Source organism: Octopus bimaculoides, chromosome 15, assembly GCF_046866305.1.
Source record: "Octopus bimaculoides isolate indiv1 chromosome 15, ASM4686630v1, whole genome shotgun sequence".
Taxonomy (NCBI): domain Eukaryota; kingdom Metazoa; phylum Mollusca; class Cephalopoda; order Octopoda; family Octopodidae; genus Octopus; species Octopus bimaculoides.
This window is the reverse complement of record NC_142942.1, coordinates 17,965,543-17,984,616: the sequence shown is the minus strand read 5'-3', so window position 1 is coordinate 17,984,616 and position 19,074 is coordinate 17,965,543. Positions and strand designations below refer to the sequence as shown.

The 19,074-nt window shown below is 36.3% G+C and overlaps 1 protein-coding gene across 1 annotated transcript; it reads left to right on the top strand.

The window, feature by feature from the left end:
- Positions 1 to 2,788: 2,788 nt before the first annotated feature.
- Positions 2,789 to 13,866, top strand: LOC106869486 (transmembrane emp24 domain-containing protein 1). The gene is made up of 4 exons (XM_014915249.3): positions 2,789 to 3,735; positions 11,112 to 11,209; positions 12,037 to 12,220; positions 13,496 to 13,866. The coding sequence occupies exons 1-4, from the start codon at positions 3,526 to 3,528 to the stop codon at positions 13,730 to 13,732; spliced, it is 729 nt and encodes a 242-aa protein (XP_014770735.1). The 5' UTR covers positions 2,789 to 3,525; the 3' UTR covers positions 13,733 to 13,866.
- Positions 13,867 to 19,074: the final 5,208 nt, after the last annotated feature.

Genomic DNA, 19,074 nt, shown 5'->3' with positions numbered 1-19,074 from the left:
GAGTGTGTGTGTTTGTTTTAAGAGAACAAAGTTGAAAAAGACAATTCTGTTGTAAAGAAACGATCATGGCAACAGGGTAGAATAGTGAAAAAGTGAATTTATAAAGCGAGAATAATTAGTAAGAATATTTGTCACACCTGCATTATAAATCATCTTCATAGATGCACAGAGAAAAATGACCCAATCACCATGAGGTACTTACTGGGTTATATTATTCCGCATTTCTTTTTTCTTTTTATAAACTTCTACTTCTTCGAACACCTATTTATGACGATTGTCTAAAGATATAATCACCCTAATAAAAATTACAATTAATATTACGAACGATATCAAGTCATGTATTAGAATTTACAACTTGCGTTTCATCCATAAATTCACAGAGACATAGAGAACTATTTTTTCTCAAGGCGCTTTTAGCAAGGGATGTCGTATGCAAAATAGGCGTAATCTGCCGGTAATCTTCCGATAGTAATCAATAACGACAATTCAATTCGATGAAAAATTTAAGAATTGTCCTAGGAAGAAGAAAAAAAAATAATCATTAAATAAAAAGAAAAAAATTAAATTAAAATAATTATTATCTAAAAATATAGAGTAAAATTTTCTAGAGAAAAAAATATTTGATTGCTCGTTAGAAATATATAAAATATATTAATCGCCCGTACTTAATATATATCACTTAGCCTAGATAGCTTTAGGAAGAAAAAAACTTAATCGATTCATTTGAAGGACAACACAACACATGGTGTATTTCTTCAACGCTTTATTATTAAGAATAATATTTATTTTATTATCATCATCGAGTTTTTAAATGGGCCGTTGTGAAGCCATGCAATTTCACTAAACGTTACTAATGCCCTTGAGAAAGGCATGAACATCACTACTTCCTTCCCTCCCTTACTAATAAAGAAGCCTAGATATTATTTTTTAAGAAGGCGATTAAATAAAATAGCGACTAATACTTTTTTTTTTGTTTATGTTTGCTGGTGTATATTATATAAACGTTACATCGCAAAAAGGATTGTCAGCTTTTATTGTTTATATAGCATTGAAAGGATCACTAAATTGATAAAATAACTTGTAAAATTCTAAGGCTCTCATTAAAGTGACTAAACGTTTCTTACACTTATAAATAAATAAAATTAATACTGTATTCTAAGTCATTAGAAACTAATATTTATTTGGTATAACAATGCGGTAAGCTGGCGGAATCGTTAGCACGCCGGACAAAAATGTTAATCGGTTTTACGTTCTGAGTTCAAGTTCAGATCTCACCTAGGTCGACTTTGCTTTTCATCCCTTAAGGATCGATAAAATAAGTACTAGTCAACCTCTGGAGATCGATGTGACCGACGAGTCCCCCATCCCTACGTCAAGATTTCAGGCCTTGTGCCTATAGTAGAAAGAATTATTTGGTAGAATCGTTAGCGCGTCGGTCAAAAATGCATTTTGTATTTAATTATGGACTCTTTATGTTCTGATTTCAAATCTAACCGAGATCGACTTTACATTTCATTTATCTGGTGGGTCGATATAATCGACTGTTCCTTAGGCTTTAAGTCTATAAAAAAATATATATTTATTAACAGAATGAGATAGAAGAGTCATAGTATCGCTCCGAGTCAGCCTTAGAATAGCAGACCCATGACCAAAATTATTTTAGCCATGATTATCTTTTAGCATATTTTTGTTTCCTTTTATTTTTCTTCAGGTATTCTTTATCTGGGACTACATTATCCACTGTGTCCTTCCGTTTTCAGCATGGTATGTTGTCATTTAGCTGCTGTTTCTAGCAAGCAACGGGACTATAGACAGGCCTCGTTTGTGACGCGCCTGCACTTAAATGCAGGACTGACAATGCTTTGTAATCAACGGTCTGTTATATATAAACACGAGGAAGATAGAAGGGTCACTTTACTTTTTATCTCTACCAGGATTGTCAGTAGAGTGGACCAGTAATATGAGAAGAGTATTAAGATTACAGCGGAGGGGAAGACATAACTATTAGTTTTATAGTGCAATGGATGGGAGGACATAAGTGTTTCCTAGTGCAACAGGGGAAGTTTTATTAACATCACATTACTATAGTGCAGCCGAGGGGTCAGTGATGTAACAGTGCAGATGAGGGGAGGTTAAGCCGATAGAAGTAACATTATAAAAGAACAATTTAAAAGCAATTATAACAGAATCAGATGTTCAGGGAAGAATTTTTTTTTAAATTAAACATTAAAAAAATATTGCTTTATTTTTTTTCCGAGGCAAGGAAGATTTGTCAGGTTGTTTTATATTATTTTGTCGTTATTTTTGTCTTATGTATGTTTTTAAAATTTTTGACAAAGTTGTGAAAAAGTATAAAAGGAAGAAAATATTCACTGCTGCAATTAGTGCATCACTTCCGGAGAGTTCGACGTCCTTATTGTAATGTACTTCCACTCCTTTACGATGAGTGAAGCCTTGAACTTCCGGTTTTGGTCTCCGCCTCCATCTCCTTCCCTGTCTCAGTATTTCGTGACGAGAGGAGAGTAATAGTAGTAATAGCACAGCAAGAAGTGATGGGAAAACGATGAGTAAGAGAAGACGATGGAAGTGAGAACGAGTGACGAGTAAAGGGAGAAGGAAGAGTGAAGGGTAGGAGGAGGAGGTAAAATAAGCGAAAGAAAAACAAGTGTTGTTGGCGAAGGCGGAGGTGAGGAAAAAAAAGGGACGAGTAAGAGGAGAAGGAGCAGATGAGAAAGACTTGGAGAGGAGGGAGAGCGTAAAGAGTAGGAGGTGAACGAAAGAGGGAGGTATAAATAAGCGAGAGAGAAAAACAAGTGTTGTTGGAGAAGCTGGAGGTGTGCAGAGCTGGATGGAAGTGTCCTTGTTTTAATTTTGTCTTCCAGTCTCTTTTTTTTTTTATTGCTTGATTGCATGTTTTGTCTTTCTGTCTGAGTCTCATCTAGCGCTTAATTAATTTTTTTTTTGTTTTGGACATAGCGTATCAAGCCAAGCAATCTCATCTAAGCATCTCTCTGTCTCTCTCTCTCACTTTCTCTCAAGAACGTCCAGCTAAGAACTTTGTTATAAATTCTTCGACTACACAATTATTCCTCACAACACCGACACCTACACACACAGTAACTCTCTTTTTAATAAGAACTTCGAAACACATTTTGATTACGTTTTTATGCTTGATTCGTTAGTAACAGGCTTTTTTTTTTTACCAACAAAACAAGACTACCCCTAACGCTACACCATCTCACTATCTAAAGCAGCTAAAAGAAAACAGAAATAAACCATTTGCAGAAATCTTCGAGGCAACAAGCCGCACACACACGCACACTATACATATAGTTGACACTTGAGAAAATTAAAGAGCAATTTTACTGAAATATAGCTTTAGAAAAGGAAACTAAGTTTTTCCAAACAGAAAGCTAGCAATAAAAATACTATAAATTTGTGTAACGTACATATATATATATATATATATATATATATATATATATATATATATACATACATACATATAATTGACTAACGACTACAATGTCGCTAACGTTATATTTCAAGAGGAATGGTGTTGCTGCATCAGTGACATGTTTGTTGTGTTACGTGTGTTTGCTGTTGGTCAGTGTTGTACCTTTGACCGTTACTGTGGACACTGACCTGACAGTGGAAATTGCTCCAGGAAACCAAGAATGCTTCTACCAGCATGTCCTCATGAAAGGGGAGACTACTCTAGAACTAGAGTATCAGGTAAGACTTTTCTGGGGTCCATTTTTTTAGGTCCTCGGACCTTTGACCTTTCTCTAACACTTACCATTGTTGCTTGTTTATAATAGCCCTTTGCAGGTCAGTCCTGATCGATCGATCGTTCTTCTGACCGACGCTGTCCAATCGTGTTTACCTTTCACACAGTGTGAAGGCAGTGCTCCAGCGGGGCCCTTCGCTGTGATGGTAAATATAGGACTTAACCGATCTATCCTTTTTGGGGGCGGGGGCAACTGAAATGAGACACCCCCTCACTAACTTTTCCTGCTATAAATACCAGACATATCCTGAGGATCGTTTTAATCGACAATATCCTTCTTCTTATCTATCTCTATCAATGGAAATTCTTTTTTTATTACTCAAGTTCACATCTTATCAAACTCGAATTCGTATTTTCTAAGGAGTGGAGCCTATGATCTACTTCCTTTCATACGTTAGATACTATTTTCAAATTCCGTCTCGCTCCATTGAATCTATTTATCACTGTTGTCGTCAAATACAATATAAAACACTAGATTGACTCCCTCCCCTTTTTCTTTTTTGCGATCTACTTCTCTTCATTTACCACTCACCCTACACCTTGTGGGTCTCTGCCAAACTTTGATATTACATAAGGTTCTGTCTCATCATTTCGCCGGTGGTAGTTCTGTTTAGGTTTCATTGACAGAGACAACATAAAGTGACCGTCTCCGCCGTGGCCACCACTCAGTCCATCAACTATTTGTTCGCCCCTCCCTCCTAGAATATATATGGCTTGCGACGATGGAGCATATCTGGGACATCAGTAGTATAATGTTCATTAGTAATTGCTAAATTAATTATTACTATAGCTATTTCAAATTCCGCCGAACTTTCATCCCTGAAATAAAGTACTGAAGATGATTTAACTGAATATATCCCCCCACAAAATATGCGGTCCTGTGTCATTATTATAATGGTTATTATTGTTAAAATTGTCTGTCCTGTATTCTATTTGGTGGTTACATATTCACATTGTCTAAAATAGATACCCACATAAGTATTTTGGCAACAACACTGTAATGTCCCATCTAAACTTTAATTTATTAACACGTCTCTACACCACCGTCAGCCGATGTGCTAAAAATAGTAACGAAATCTCCAATAAACATCCTTTTGTCTTAAGGAAAGGAAGGATGTTTTTAACTCCAAGTCGGCCCTGATCATCATCTCCATTGCTTCTTTGTATATCTAGGACTATACTGTCCAGTGTGTCATTCCTTTTCTTATACAATAAGATGTGGTTTGATAGAGATTCAGCTGCTACTTCTAACGAGTCGAGCGACTTGTTTCTAAGGCTTCTGTCGTTAGCTCGTGGTGATGGTTTAGTTGTAGATTGATTTACGAAGGAATGGCCACAGTTGGAACGTCTTTGGTCATAGATCTGTTGGATCAGAACTGACCTGAAGCTGTGGCTTCTATTTATTCCACTGCTATTGAGTCACTTCGGTAAATATTCTTGCGAGAATTTCGACATTTTAAAATTTATGTCCTAAGTCCTTGTGAAAAGACACTCAAAAATATATAAATTAAAACTTGATTTGTAACAGAAATTGATAAAGTGTCTCGACATTTATTGAAATGATGAATGATCCGTAAATTTCCAAATATTTATTTACTTATGTATCTCTGTCCCGATTTCAAATCCGATGTGTGAGTGAGTATCTGTAATATAACAGGGTTTGACTTTGTGGGCATTGCTCCTCAGATTCGAGAAACCTAGAGAAACCAATCCATTCCTAGGGCATGGACATACAGGGTGGTTTCCCGGGGGTGGGGCTTCATGGGGTCCAGGGTACCAGTTTTGATCTATGTATCCTGTGATTTGGTATCAATAAAAACTATAGGGTTCAGTGCATTGACTTGCCCATGGGGCTTATAATGCTGCTCAGACAACCTTGCTAACAAGTAGAATTTGTTGTCCTTTCCAATAAAGTCTGGATGGTTTCTGTTGTAGAAACTCAAGGAATCACCATTCAAAAAAAAAAAAAAAGATAACTTATCCTCGAAAAAAAGTTGTCAAAATTCCTACAGAAATATCAGTAACAAAAGCGACTGAATCTCACCCATCGTTGCCTGTTTTGTTGTTTAAAACGATGGCATGAAGGCCACAGAATCCCCATTTTCTGCCCTTCCTTCCTTTTTCAATATTTGTTGTCTCGAAAGACAAAACTACAGTTATGGCATAAACGCTACTACATCCAATTTCTCCTCATATTTTAAGTGAGTTAATTACTTAGTGTTTTATGCTAAGTCCTTATTTATGCCATGAACGCCACAACTTCTAATGGTTTCCTGAAACTGTATAAAGGCTGTTGAACTCTTATTAAAAAATGTCGAAGTTTCGAGCCTCGGCCCCCTTCTACGTTGTGACTACGTCTTTCTCTACGTTACTGGGTCAATCGATTCCACTGTCACTTCTTTCTCCTTCCCTATAAATGTGTGGCCCTGTTTGTTCCTCCTTATTTGGAGGAAACATTCCTTGGCACCAATAAATGTTACCCTAAACATCTGCGACGATATATTTGGGCTAAAAACAATATCCTATCTTTTTATCTCTGACTTGCTGGGACACCGCCTCGAAGAGTTTAGTCGAACAAATCGACTCCATGGTTGAGTTGGGGTTTTTTTTTTCTCTTGTAAGCCTGGCATTTATTCTATCGGTCCCTTTTTGTCAAACCGCTAATTTGCGGGTATGTAAACAAACCAACACTGGTTTCCAAGCGGTGGTGGCGAGAAGACAAAGTCACTAACAACACATCGATACACACACACTTACATAGATATACTATATACGACGGGCTTCTGTCAGTTTCCGTCTACGAAATCCACTCACAAGGCTTTGGTCGGCCCGGGGCTATGGTAGAAGACACTTTCCCAAGATGTCACACAGTGGAACTGAACCCAGAACCATGTGACTATGAAGCAGAACTTCTTATCACGTGGCTACTCCTGCGACTTTGAATTATTATAACATTTGGCATGGGGAAATACCAAAGTCCAGTTCATATTGTTAGCTTTTTAGAAAAACAAATGACTTCCCGTATTTTATTTTATAATTAACCCATTAATATTAACGATGTTTCTGACAAATTCCAATAGGCGGAGACGGACTATATGTAATCTGAACCTTCCCCCCCCCCCCCTTATTAATTAATTTTTTTTACGGAATCCCACGTTTTAGGTTATGGAGATTCTGATTCTGAAAAAAAATTGTACTGTATCTCACTTTTGTATTAAAGGCGACCGTATTAAAATCTCACATCATTGTGAATCCCAGTGCTAATTAAATAATTATCATCTTTCACAATTTATATGGCAAGGTGTTTTTTTCTTTTTTGTTTTGAGTTCAAATCCTGACACGCCTTAGACATGTCTGATTATGTATATATATATAATATATATTTATATGTATGTGTGTATATGCACGTGCGTGTGTGTATTCATATATACATTTGTATATAGATGTGTATGTATATATTTGTGGGTGTGTGTGTGTATTAAATGTGATTTAGAAGGCCTCGGGAAGTTAGAAATAAAGAGTTGAAAATAACCCCAAAAAACAAGACGTTTCCACTTTCGTAAACCGTTATTTCTACCTTGTTGCTTTCTAAAACACTTTGAACCGGAGTTCATAATACTTCAAAAAGTCATACTACTGTAATATATATCTGTTACAGTATAAATAGCTAATATATAGTTGGGAATGTTTTGGCATTTCGTCTGTAGTTTTTGTAGTAACGGTGATATCGAGTGAGATTCTAATCTTAGGTGACAGGCACTTTACGTTTGTATATATATATATATATATATATATATATGTATGTTTGTATATATGTATGTATGTATGTATATTCGTACAGAGTTACATACAGGCGTGATAGTCTAACTTCTGTAGAGTGGAAGGGTGGTCTCGTCTGAAATGAGTTTGCATTTCGTCTTACATCGTGCTTTCCAGGGAGAATTCATCGCTCGATCTTTTACAAATGGTACCCAAAACCTCTGTTAAACCACACTCATGGTGGTCATCTAAATAATAAACGTATTTGAAAACGAGGTGGGTGATGGGGGGAGGGGTCAATACCAGGTGTCTCCAGGGGATGGGGTATTGAAGAAGTTCATTCAACCATTTACAGAGTTTACTTGATATATTACCAGATTCTTTTGTATCTTGAAAGAGTCCAAAATACTCAATATTTAACATGAGTGGGGTTACTCAACATTACTATGTAAGGAGCATAGGGGCTAGTTTCCCGGTTTCTCTGGTATATATATCTGCCCCCTTTCTCCCACCACCCGAATGGGACACAGGTCCATCACAGGGTCACTCATTTTGGCCAGCTGAGTGGACTGGAGCAATGTGAAATGATGTGTTTTGCTCAAGAACACAACACATCACCCAGTCCAGGAATCGAAACCACAATCTTCTGATCATAAATCTAACACCCTAGCCACCAAGCCATGCCCATCCACATTTAACATAGGAACATGATCAAGGAAGTGATAGAAGAGAGAGATTGAAGACAGGATAAGGGCCAACCAAGATGGAATCTGTGAAAGCAAGGGAGAGTATGATGGCAGAAACAGGGTGACTAGGGTAGGAGAGGGCAACAAGTGTCAGTACAGAAAGGTATAAAGAGGGTTATGTTTGATTGTATTGGGTCCAGTGGGGTCTCGTATATAGACCAGATCAGTGGTTTTCTACTGGGGTCCATATAAGATTTTATTAAGGTCCCTGTGCAATAAACTGGTTATATTGCTAGGATACACAAAATGTCTTTATTTTTTTTTTTATACAATTCCTAATGATATTTAATGATGGAAATATAATAGGATTGTTTAAAGCATTGAAATGTTTATGAGGGTCCACCCATGTACAATGAGAATCGAAGGGGTCCATAGGCAAAAACAAAAAAAAGTGGGGTTGAGAACCACTAGACTAACTGATAGACTGGAGCAGTAGAGTGAAGAGGATCGTGTTGGTGTATGTGTTGAAATGTTTAAGGGGGGCATCAACAACCTGCTGACATAATTTCAAGCAACAAGAGATGTAGAAATGTTGTTGAAGCATTTGCAGGCTTTTATTGCCCACCTACCCACCCCCCACAAAAAAAAAATCCCTCGGAAAATGAAAAAATAGTCTAGAACACAGTTGTGTTTTCAATATCTAAAACAAAAGCTGTTACACACGTATGTAAATATATATATATATATATATATATATATATATATATATATACACATCTGCATATATATGCATATACATGTGCATGTATGTGTTTATACATATGCATGTATATGTAGGTATGTATATATATATATATATATATATATATATATATATTTGTGTAATGCTGTTCATGTGAAATACCCAACTGTTGCAGAATCAATTAGTTTGGTAATAAACTGTGTTAAGTAAATTGATGGATGTCAGTAATTGCTTGTTTATGGTAGGTTTTATGGAACAAGAAACCATCATCTTCAGTTGAACATTACTCAACATGTCATTTCAGCTTTGTAAATTTTATTATTTTCATTTCCTCAAGCTTACTTTATTATTTGTTCTTTGAGGCTTTTTGTCTTTTGTTTTTTTCCTTATAATTTATTCTGCATAACACTCTCCCGTCTCTCTCTTTTTTTTTTTTTTTTCATAATTATTTGTTATTGTTGTGTACCTCCAACCATCACCTTAGTGAAAAATAAAACAAAAAGCATTATTATTATTGTTATTATTCAAACTAGCAAAATTGTTAGGACGTCATTTATTCTGCCATTCCATCCGTCTATGTTCTGAGTTCAAATTCTGCCAAGGTCAACTATCATCATCATCTTCGTCGTCGTTTAACTTCCACTCTCCATGCTAGCATGGGTTGGACGATTTGACTGAGGACTGGCAAGCCAGAAGGCTACACCAGGCTCCAATCTGACCTGGCAGAGTTTCTACAGTAATAGTAATTAGTAATAACAGCAAAAAATACCTTAGGAATGAGAACCCAGGTTTGAAATTTCCCCAAGACACCCGATAAAGGCTAGAAGGTATATCAGCCGAAACAAACAAAATAAGGACAAATATGCGTCAAATGTAAATAATGTAAAGTTGTATAGAGTTGTATAGTCACAGGTGAAGAATATCAGTTATGACCTTAACTGGGATTCTGAAACTGAGAAAATAGTGATAGGAAGAAATCAGGTTAACGCTGTGTTTAATGTTAAATTCTAACCTAAAACAATACAGAAATATTGTGGGTCTGCTATTATTAAGAATTACATACACCAGTGCTGTCCACTTCAGATTTTTTTTCTATTTATAAATACACAGTATAGTTGTTATTTAAACATACTATATTTATAGTAGAAAACTCTATAATTTCATGATACAGTTGATGAATTTCACTAAACTTGGTATGGTAACACACATCACACAGTTCCATCTCACCACACTTCAGTTACCACGGTGGTCTATCAAGCTCTGCTGTTCAGCACCTTGTTAATAATAATAAGAAGAAGAATTCTTTCTGTTATAAGCACAAGGCCTGAAAATTTGGGTGTGATGGAGCTAGTTGATTACATTGATTCCAGTGTTCAATTGGTACTTACTTCATTGACCCCGAAAGGATGAAAAGGAAAGCTGACCTCAGCAGAATTTGAACTCAGAATGCAAAGCCAGAAGAATTGCTGCTTAGCATTTTGTCCGCTGTGCTAACAATTCAGTCAGGTTCACCACCCTTTAGTAACGGTTTCATATTTTTGGCACAAGGCTAGAAATTTTGTGGGGAGGAGGTTTGTTGTTAGATTGACCCCATATTTAAATGGTACTTTATCAATCTCCAAAAGGATAAAAGGGGTGATGAAAGCACCATCCAAGCATGGTCGATGCCAGTACCGCCTGACAAGCTCCCATGCTGGTGGCACATAAAAAGCACCATTCAAGCGTTGCCAGTGCTGCCTGACTGGCCCTCATACCGGTGGCATGTAAAAAGCACCCATTGCACTCGCAGAGTGGTTGGCATTAGGAAGGGCATCCAGCTGTAGAAACCCTCCCAGATCAGATTGGAGCCTGGTACAGCGTCCTGGTTTGCCAGTCCTCAGTCAAACCGTCCAACCCATGCCAGCATGGAAAGTGGACATTAAACAATGATGACGATTTCAATAAAAACAGTTTTTAAACATCGAATGCCTATAGAAGTCCACCAGATTAAAATAGTAACCAAAGGGATCAATAGATAAAAAATGGTTGAGAACCCCTGAAGTAGACCCTCTCCCACCACAAAAATTCAGGCCCCATGCCTATACTGGAAAGAATTGTTGTTCTTGCTGTTGATGCATTTTGTTTTCCTTTGTAGGTGATAGATGGTGGTGACATGGATATCAGCTTTTACATTCAAGGCCCAAATAATGCAATCCTCGTGGCCGAAGAGAGAAAGTCAGAATCTTCACACAAGTAAGTTTAAAGTTGGTTTGTCACGTGATTAATAAAATATAAACATCAACTCTGGGGGGGGGGGGACTTGGGTTTGATTTTGTAGCACATGTTTGTGGATGAGAAAAGAAATCTGCCCATGGTGGGATCCAGGTAGAATTTTCTTCAGGTTGAGTAGCCCATCCCGCTCAAAAGGTCCCTGATTGAGGTCATTATTATTATTATTATTATTATTATTATTATTATTATTAAGGTGGCGAACTGGCAGAATTGTTGGCGTGATGGGCGAAATGCTTAGCAGTATTTCATCCATCACTACGTTCTGAGCTCAAATTCCACCGAGGCCTTTCGTCCTTTCGGAGTCAATTAAAAAAAAAAAGTACCATTTATGCACTGGGGATTAATGTAATCAGCTTAATCTCTTCCCCAAACTTTGAAGTCTTGTACTTCCAATAGAAAGGATTATTTTTACCTCCGCCTTAGCCAAGGCAGAGGTACTGTTTTCAGTCATGTTTGTTTGTCCATGGACAAGATATCTCAAGAACTGCTTCGGATGAAACTTTCAGGGTTGTTTGGCCTCATGACTGGCACAAACTGCTTAGATTTGGATATCGATCCAGTACCAGACAAGGATTCTGGATTATTTTTTCCTGTTTTTTTACTTAACTTTTCAGAGCGGTCAAGTTCATTTTTAGTATTCTCGTTTGTGAGAACAGTCAAATTTATTTCAGATATTCTTATCTTAAAAATCATCTCTGGTCAATCGTTGAGAGGACGTTGGTGTTGCTTTGGCGGAGCTTTGCGCTCTCTGAGTGCTTTTGTTTATTATTTATTATTATTTTTTTCAGAGTGGATGTACAGATGACAGGAACTTACAAGATCTGCTTTGACAATACCTTCAGCCGATTCTTCAGGAAAGTCGTCTATTTTGACATCATCACAGAGAATGAAGAAGATGATGAGAATGGAAACTGGACTTTCAGTAAAGAAGATGCTGCAGAGTTGATGGACATTAAACTTGATGATTTTAAAGTAAGTCTGCTCTTGATGTTGTTATTGTTTAACCCTGGGTCAGCTGTGACCATCTCGTCTTTTAACATCTATCAGTGTTGTTTAATCATTGATCAGCTGTGATCACACCATCTTTCAGCATCATCCTCTGTGTCTTTTAAAGTTTGCATTGTGTGATTTGAGGAAGATTGAGCTGCTATTTCTAGCAATACATAGAGGCTTCCCTTGTTAACTTGTTTTTGTTGTTACTTGAGCTGGTGGTAATGGTGTTGATGGAGACACTGATATTATTATTTAATCCCTGGTCAGCCCTGTTAAATCCCTGGTAAGCCTATGTCATGCTCCTCACAGAACGTATAGATTAAAAGGGTTACACAGCACCTGTGTAATCCTTTCTCCATCTGTTTGCGTTCAACTTTACTGTTAGTGGAGGCATGTATCTTAGTGGTTAGGGGTGTTGGACTCATGATCGTAAGGTTGTAGTTTCAATTCATGAACTGGGCGATGCGTTGTGTTCTTGAGCAAAACACTTCATTTCACGTTGTTCCAGTCCACTCAGCTGTCAAAAATGAGTAACGCTGCGACAGACTGGCGTCCCATCAAGGTGGGAAGTATTTACTCCATGGAAGCTGGGGAAACCAGTCCTTATTACATTATTTACATTTGACGGATATTTGTCCTCATCTTGTTTGTTGTTAACACGTTTCGGTTGATATACCCTCCAGCCTTCATCAGGTGTCTTGGGGAAATTTCGAACCTGGGTTCTCAGGTTGAGCACTGGGGGTCGTTGTAATTGACTATCCCCCTCCCCCGAATTTCAGGCATTGTGCCTATAGTAGAAAGGATTATTGTATAAATGTGATCTAAAAGATTTGGCTGCTATATCTAGCAGATAAGTAGGTACTGTCTCAAGTCCTAGGACTCCTGAAGCTTGTTACCTGGCTTCCATAATGCATAAGGGACCCCATGGTGACAACATTCTTCCCTGAATGGGTCACCAGTCTGTTGCAGAGTTACTCCTTTACGGCTGAATGGACTGGGGCTACGTGAAATTAAATGTTTTGCTCAAGAACAGAATCCACTACATGATCCAGGAATCGAAACCACGGTCCTGTGATCATGAGCGTAACACCCTAACCACAAGGCCACGCAATATCTAGCAGGTGAAGCCCCTTAATTATGTATGAAATGGTAGTCAATGATTGGTTTGTAAGATGTTCCTTCAGCTATATAACAGCTAACGAGTCTATTAGTTAGGAATGCATCTACTAAACTATTGTTTTTTTGTTTTTTTAGTCAATAGTTGGGCGTGTAAAAGAGAATCTTGAAAGATCGCATCAGGTCCAGACTTACTTGAAAATGTTTGAGGCACGAGACCGAAACATCCAGGAATCCAATTTTGAACGTGTCAACTGGTGGTCCGGCTTCCAGTTGTTCCTCATGATGTCTGTGGCGTTGACACAAGTGTTCATGATTCGCAGCCTTTTTGACGACCACAGCCGGCTACACAAAGTTTTCCAGCCACGAACCTGAATAGCAATACTAGAGCAACGAATGAAGAGAACCTAGAAAAGGAGAAGAGATGAAACAAGAAAGACATCATACTACACACACATGCGCGTTTCTATATATATATACATACATACATACATACATACATACATACATATATGTATATATATATATATATGATTATGAATATATATTTTTTCTGAGAAATCCAGTGAGATAAATGTAAAGTGTTTCTGTGTGGAGGAAATGTTTGTTTGACGAATTCAGTCTGGACAAAAACAGATTGTACATTTGGTACATTTGTCTCATTTAATTTTAAAAACAAGAAATTTTTTGAATCCACTTGACGGCGTTGAGTTCTGTAATTTGGCTTGAAGTTATACTTGTTTCAACGAGCAAGCAAACTGTAATAATAAAATGATGTATGCATGTATATGTGTGTGTGTGTGTATACATATACATACACATACACATGTATGCATACATATATATATGTAAATATATTTGTATATATATATAAATATATTTGTATATATATATATATAAATATATTTGTATATATATATATGTGTATATATATGTAAATATATTTGTGTATATATATATATATATATATATATATATATATATATATACACACATTATTTACATATGTGATTTTATATATCTACATATATTTATTTACATATGTGATTATATATATAAATATATATATACATATGTGATATATATATACACACACATATATACACACATTTGTATATACATGATATATATATAAAATCACATATGCATATAAATATGCATATGTATATTTGATTATGTACTATTATTATTGTTCAAATTTTTTAATTTTTGAGAGACACAAAAAACAGAAAGAATTCTAATTTATACAAAAGTCTAATAATGTAGGAAGAGCTTCATATTTTTTATTTCTATTTTTTGACTTGATTCTTCCTCTTAACCAACCACAAGCATTTCTTCATTAAAAGCAGTATTATACAACATTTTTTCTTCCAGAAACAGTATTATAACCTTATTATGCAATACCAAATCCATAGGTTCTAATACAGTACACCTCACCCCACCCACTTCGTGCTTTATTTATTTTTTTTTTATTTTCTGTTTTTGTTTTGTTTTCTAAGGAACCCATTTCGTGTGGATGCACGAGGTGGTGCTGGCCGGAGTCTTTATAAGTGAAAGCAGTTCACCCTTTGACATTTAAAATGGGCAGACCAAGCCCCCAAATATTCTACCTGTATTATATTTAAACCAGCTAGATCTGTGCTCTTGCACCTACCCTACAATGTAATTCTAAAGATAAGCAATCACATCATTGAAATATGAAAACAAACAGAAAATCCATGGTTAATTCTAAACAGAGTTATTTGAATGCTAAAGGGTTAAGGTGTGTATGTATGTATTTATATATATATGGATGTGTATATCTATATACACATACAGACACACTACTATAATATAAACCGTATTAAACATGATGAACAGTAAACTCACTGGTGGGACTTGAACCTGTCTCAACTAATTACACCACTATACCATACTGAGTTTGGTTTTCCTCCCATACTTTCTCCTGAAAGCAACAAATACTCGTGTTCCAACACCATCAGTGCATTAGCTGAGCCCTTCTAATTGCAAATCAATGCTAACGAAGGAAGATGTCTTGGGGGTGGATGCAGGCATGACTGTAATTAAGAAGTTTGCTTCCCAACCACATGGTTTCAAATTCGTGGTACCCCGAGCCAGTGTCTTCTATGATAGCCCCAGGACAGCCAAGCCCTTATGTATGAATTTGGTGGAGAGGACCTGAAAGAAACTCCTTGTGTGTGTGTACATTTGGCATCTCTGTAAGTCTCCAGCTACAAGTGGTGGTGTTATCATTACTTCCGCCAACAATTCACATATTTGCTTCTTGCTTTCAGAGAGGTTTGAAATAAGAGAATGCTTACTTGAAGAACTAGTAAAGATTACCACCAGGAAGGGTATGTGGCTGTAAAACAATGCTTTAATAAAACATTCATCTAACCCATGCTAGTAGGGAAAAATGGACGTAAGAAGAAAAAAAAAAACGCTAAATACACACACATACACAAACTGTTTTCTTGTCTCAAAAATAAGTGTATCACATTCAACAAGGCATTTTAACTGTCCTGTGGCACCTTTACTCACTTTGCAAAAAGAAACTGTTTCACAGTAGCTATGCATAATATTCAAATACTATTTTATAAATTTGATAATATATTCATAGACAGGATGTGAGACAATAAACAGAAATATTTTCTGACAAGGAAGATGGAGTAATTTTCCAAAGAGAACTATAGTAACTGTTTCAGACATATTGCTTGCATTTATGAAATCTAAAGTTGATTCTTCACTGGTTAAGATGGAGCCATTTGTATGAGGTACAAAAGAATGAGTTCTGTTCTTTAAATTGGAAACAAACCTGAATCTCAAGAAACAAAAATTTTTTTTTTCTTTTATGGCTAAATGCCAGACAAGGATTAATAAAAAAAAAAATAATAATAATAAAAGGAACCCACAGAGGCAAAACTGTCGTTTACTGTTACTATTATATCTTTATTACAATAATTAATTAATGTAGTTAATCTATGGAAGCCCAGGAGTGTAAAACAAAAACAAATATGTTGATGAGATGTTGTCCCTTTGGTACAAACAAGGTTGCGATTAAAGAGTTTGAATCAACATAATGTCGACTGCTGATATTTTATTTCATCAAAAAGAAAGTACGGAACATGAAGGGACATAACTTGGGGTTACTACTCTAAAATAAAATATTTTACTGGTTTCATACACTGGACTGCGGTCAAGCTGGGGCTCCAATTCAAGCGGATGGTCAGTTACCTTCTTTGTATACACACGTATATATGTATTTAATGTATACACATGTGTGTATTTATTATTAATGTCCACTGTCCCATACTTGCATGGGTTGGACAGAATTTGCTGAAGCTGACTTTTCTATGTCCAGATACCATTTCTGTTGCCAATCTTTACTTGTTTCTAAGCAAAGTAATATTTTTTCCATAATTAAGCACGTCTATGACAGTGATGTTCATTTACAATGTTACACACAAGCAACCGTACACACACACATATATTCAGTTTCCCTGTACAAAACTCTACTCAAGGCTTTGAAGAATTCAGGGCTATAATAGTAGATACATGCCCAAGAGGTGCTACACAGTGGGACTGAACCCAGAACCATGTGGCTGAAAATCAAGCTTTTTATATATGTACACTCATACACACCTGTATACGGCTAATTTTGAAATAGTAAAGTTGCCCTTGACAAATAATAATGATAATATTTTCTCATAATGGCATTAGGCTGAAAGCCTAAAAAGTATAACTAATAATCATGCAGAAGAATATAATTATCTTAAAAGCATTTTCCATATGACATACGTAACAAGTGTGTGTAGTTGAAAAACCAGAGACTGTGGCTTTCATCCAGGAAAAATCCTTTTATAGATGTGTTAAAGAAATGCAATATACTTCAGAGCTACGTGATTTCATTTTTACAGGGCTCACACATTAGATGTCTCTTAATAGTTATTTCTACTCTAAGCACAAGGCCTTGAAAATTTGGGGGAAAGAGAGGGGGTGCCAGTCAATTACATCGACCCCAGTGCGTAACTGGTACTTGTTTCACTGACCTCGAAAGGATGAAAGGTGAAGTTGACCTCGGCAGAATTTGAACTCAGAACGTATATGACTGTTAATAATGATAATGCTTTCTACTGTAAGCACATGACCTGGTACTTGTTTCATTGACCCCGAAAAGATGAAAGGCAGAGTTAGCATTGGTGGAACTTGAACTCAGAACATACAGGAGCATTTTGTCCAGTATTTCATCGATTCTGCCAGCGTGCTGCCTTAATAATGATAATAATAATAATAATAATAATGGTTTCTGATTTAGGCATGAAACTAACAATTCTGAGAGGAAGTAGTTGATACCATGAATTCCAGTATTTGCCATTTATTTTATTGACCCAAAAGGATGAAGGAAAGTTGATTTTGGCAGGATTTGAAACCAGAAAGTAAAGAGCTCAAATAAATATCACAATTCTTTGCCATCCTTAATAACAATTGAGGCACATGGCCAACCATTTGGCAGGAAATTGGTCAATATTATCCAGCTCAGTACCTGTTATATACTTCATATTTCATTGGCTTATGACAGTGAAGGTGCATGGCTCAGTGGTTAGAGCATCAAATTTACGACTTATGTTGTGTTCTTGAGCAAGACACTTTATTTCACTCAGCTGTAGAAATGAGTTGCGATGTCACTGGTGCCGAGTTGTATTGGCTCTTTGCCTTTCGGTGGCATGGAGAGGGGAGGCTGGCATGCATGGGCGACTGCTGGCCTTCCATAAACAACATTGCCCAGACTTGTGCCCCAGAGGGTAACTTTCTAGGTGCATTTCAGGCACTGGGGTCGATCTAATCGATTGGTCCCCTCCCCCAAAATTTCAGGCATTGTGCCTATTGTAGAAAGGATTATTATTATTAAGACGGCGATCTGACAATCGTTAGCACGCCGGGTGAAATGCTTAGCGATAGTTCATCTGTCTTTACATTCTGAGTTCAAATACCTCCACAGTTGACTTTGCCTTCCATGCTTTTGGGGTCAATCTAATCGACTGCCCCCCCCCCCCAATTTCAGGCCTTGTGCCTATAGTAGAAAGGAATATTATTATTATTATTATTATTAGCCCTGTTACATGATCAAGAACTGTTGATTTTTTTGCAGACACACTTGAGAAATAGAAACCATTTATTACTGACCAGGGTCAAGATTTAACCAAACCTGAGGTCACAAAGAATTTTAGAGAAAAGAGTGGGGCAGTAAAGTTTCTTTTCACCAGATTGTAAACAAAACAGGTTTTAAAAATTTAATTTGCAATAAACATGATTATTGGTGAAACACCGAAAAAAGAAAGCACTGTAATGGATAACACAGCTGATGACAATTATAATTGTGTGTATATATATTTATATATATATACATACATGTGTAAATATGTGTATATATATATATATATATATGTATGTGTGTAGATATATATATATACATGTATATAGTCAATTCTTATTACTGTGTGATTCAATTTCATGAAGCCTAAATCATTATCATTATTATTATTATTATTATTATTATTATTATTATTATTAATTTCTTGTATATTTTTTTTCTTTTTCTGCTGAAATATTTTCATGAACCAAAACAGTTTGTCCTTTGTTTTTTTTCCCCCTGTTTCATTGAGTTACACACTGACATATTTCAATAAAACTTCAAGCTATTTCCTACAAATTGTGTT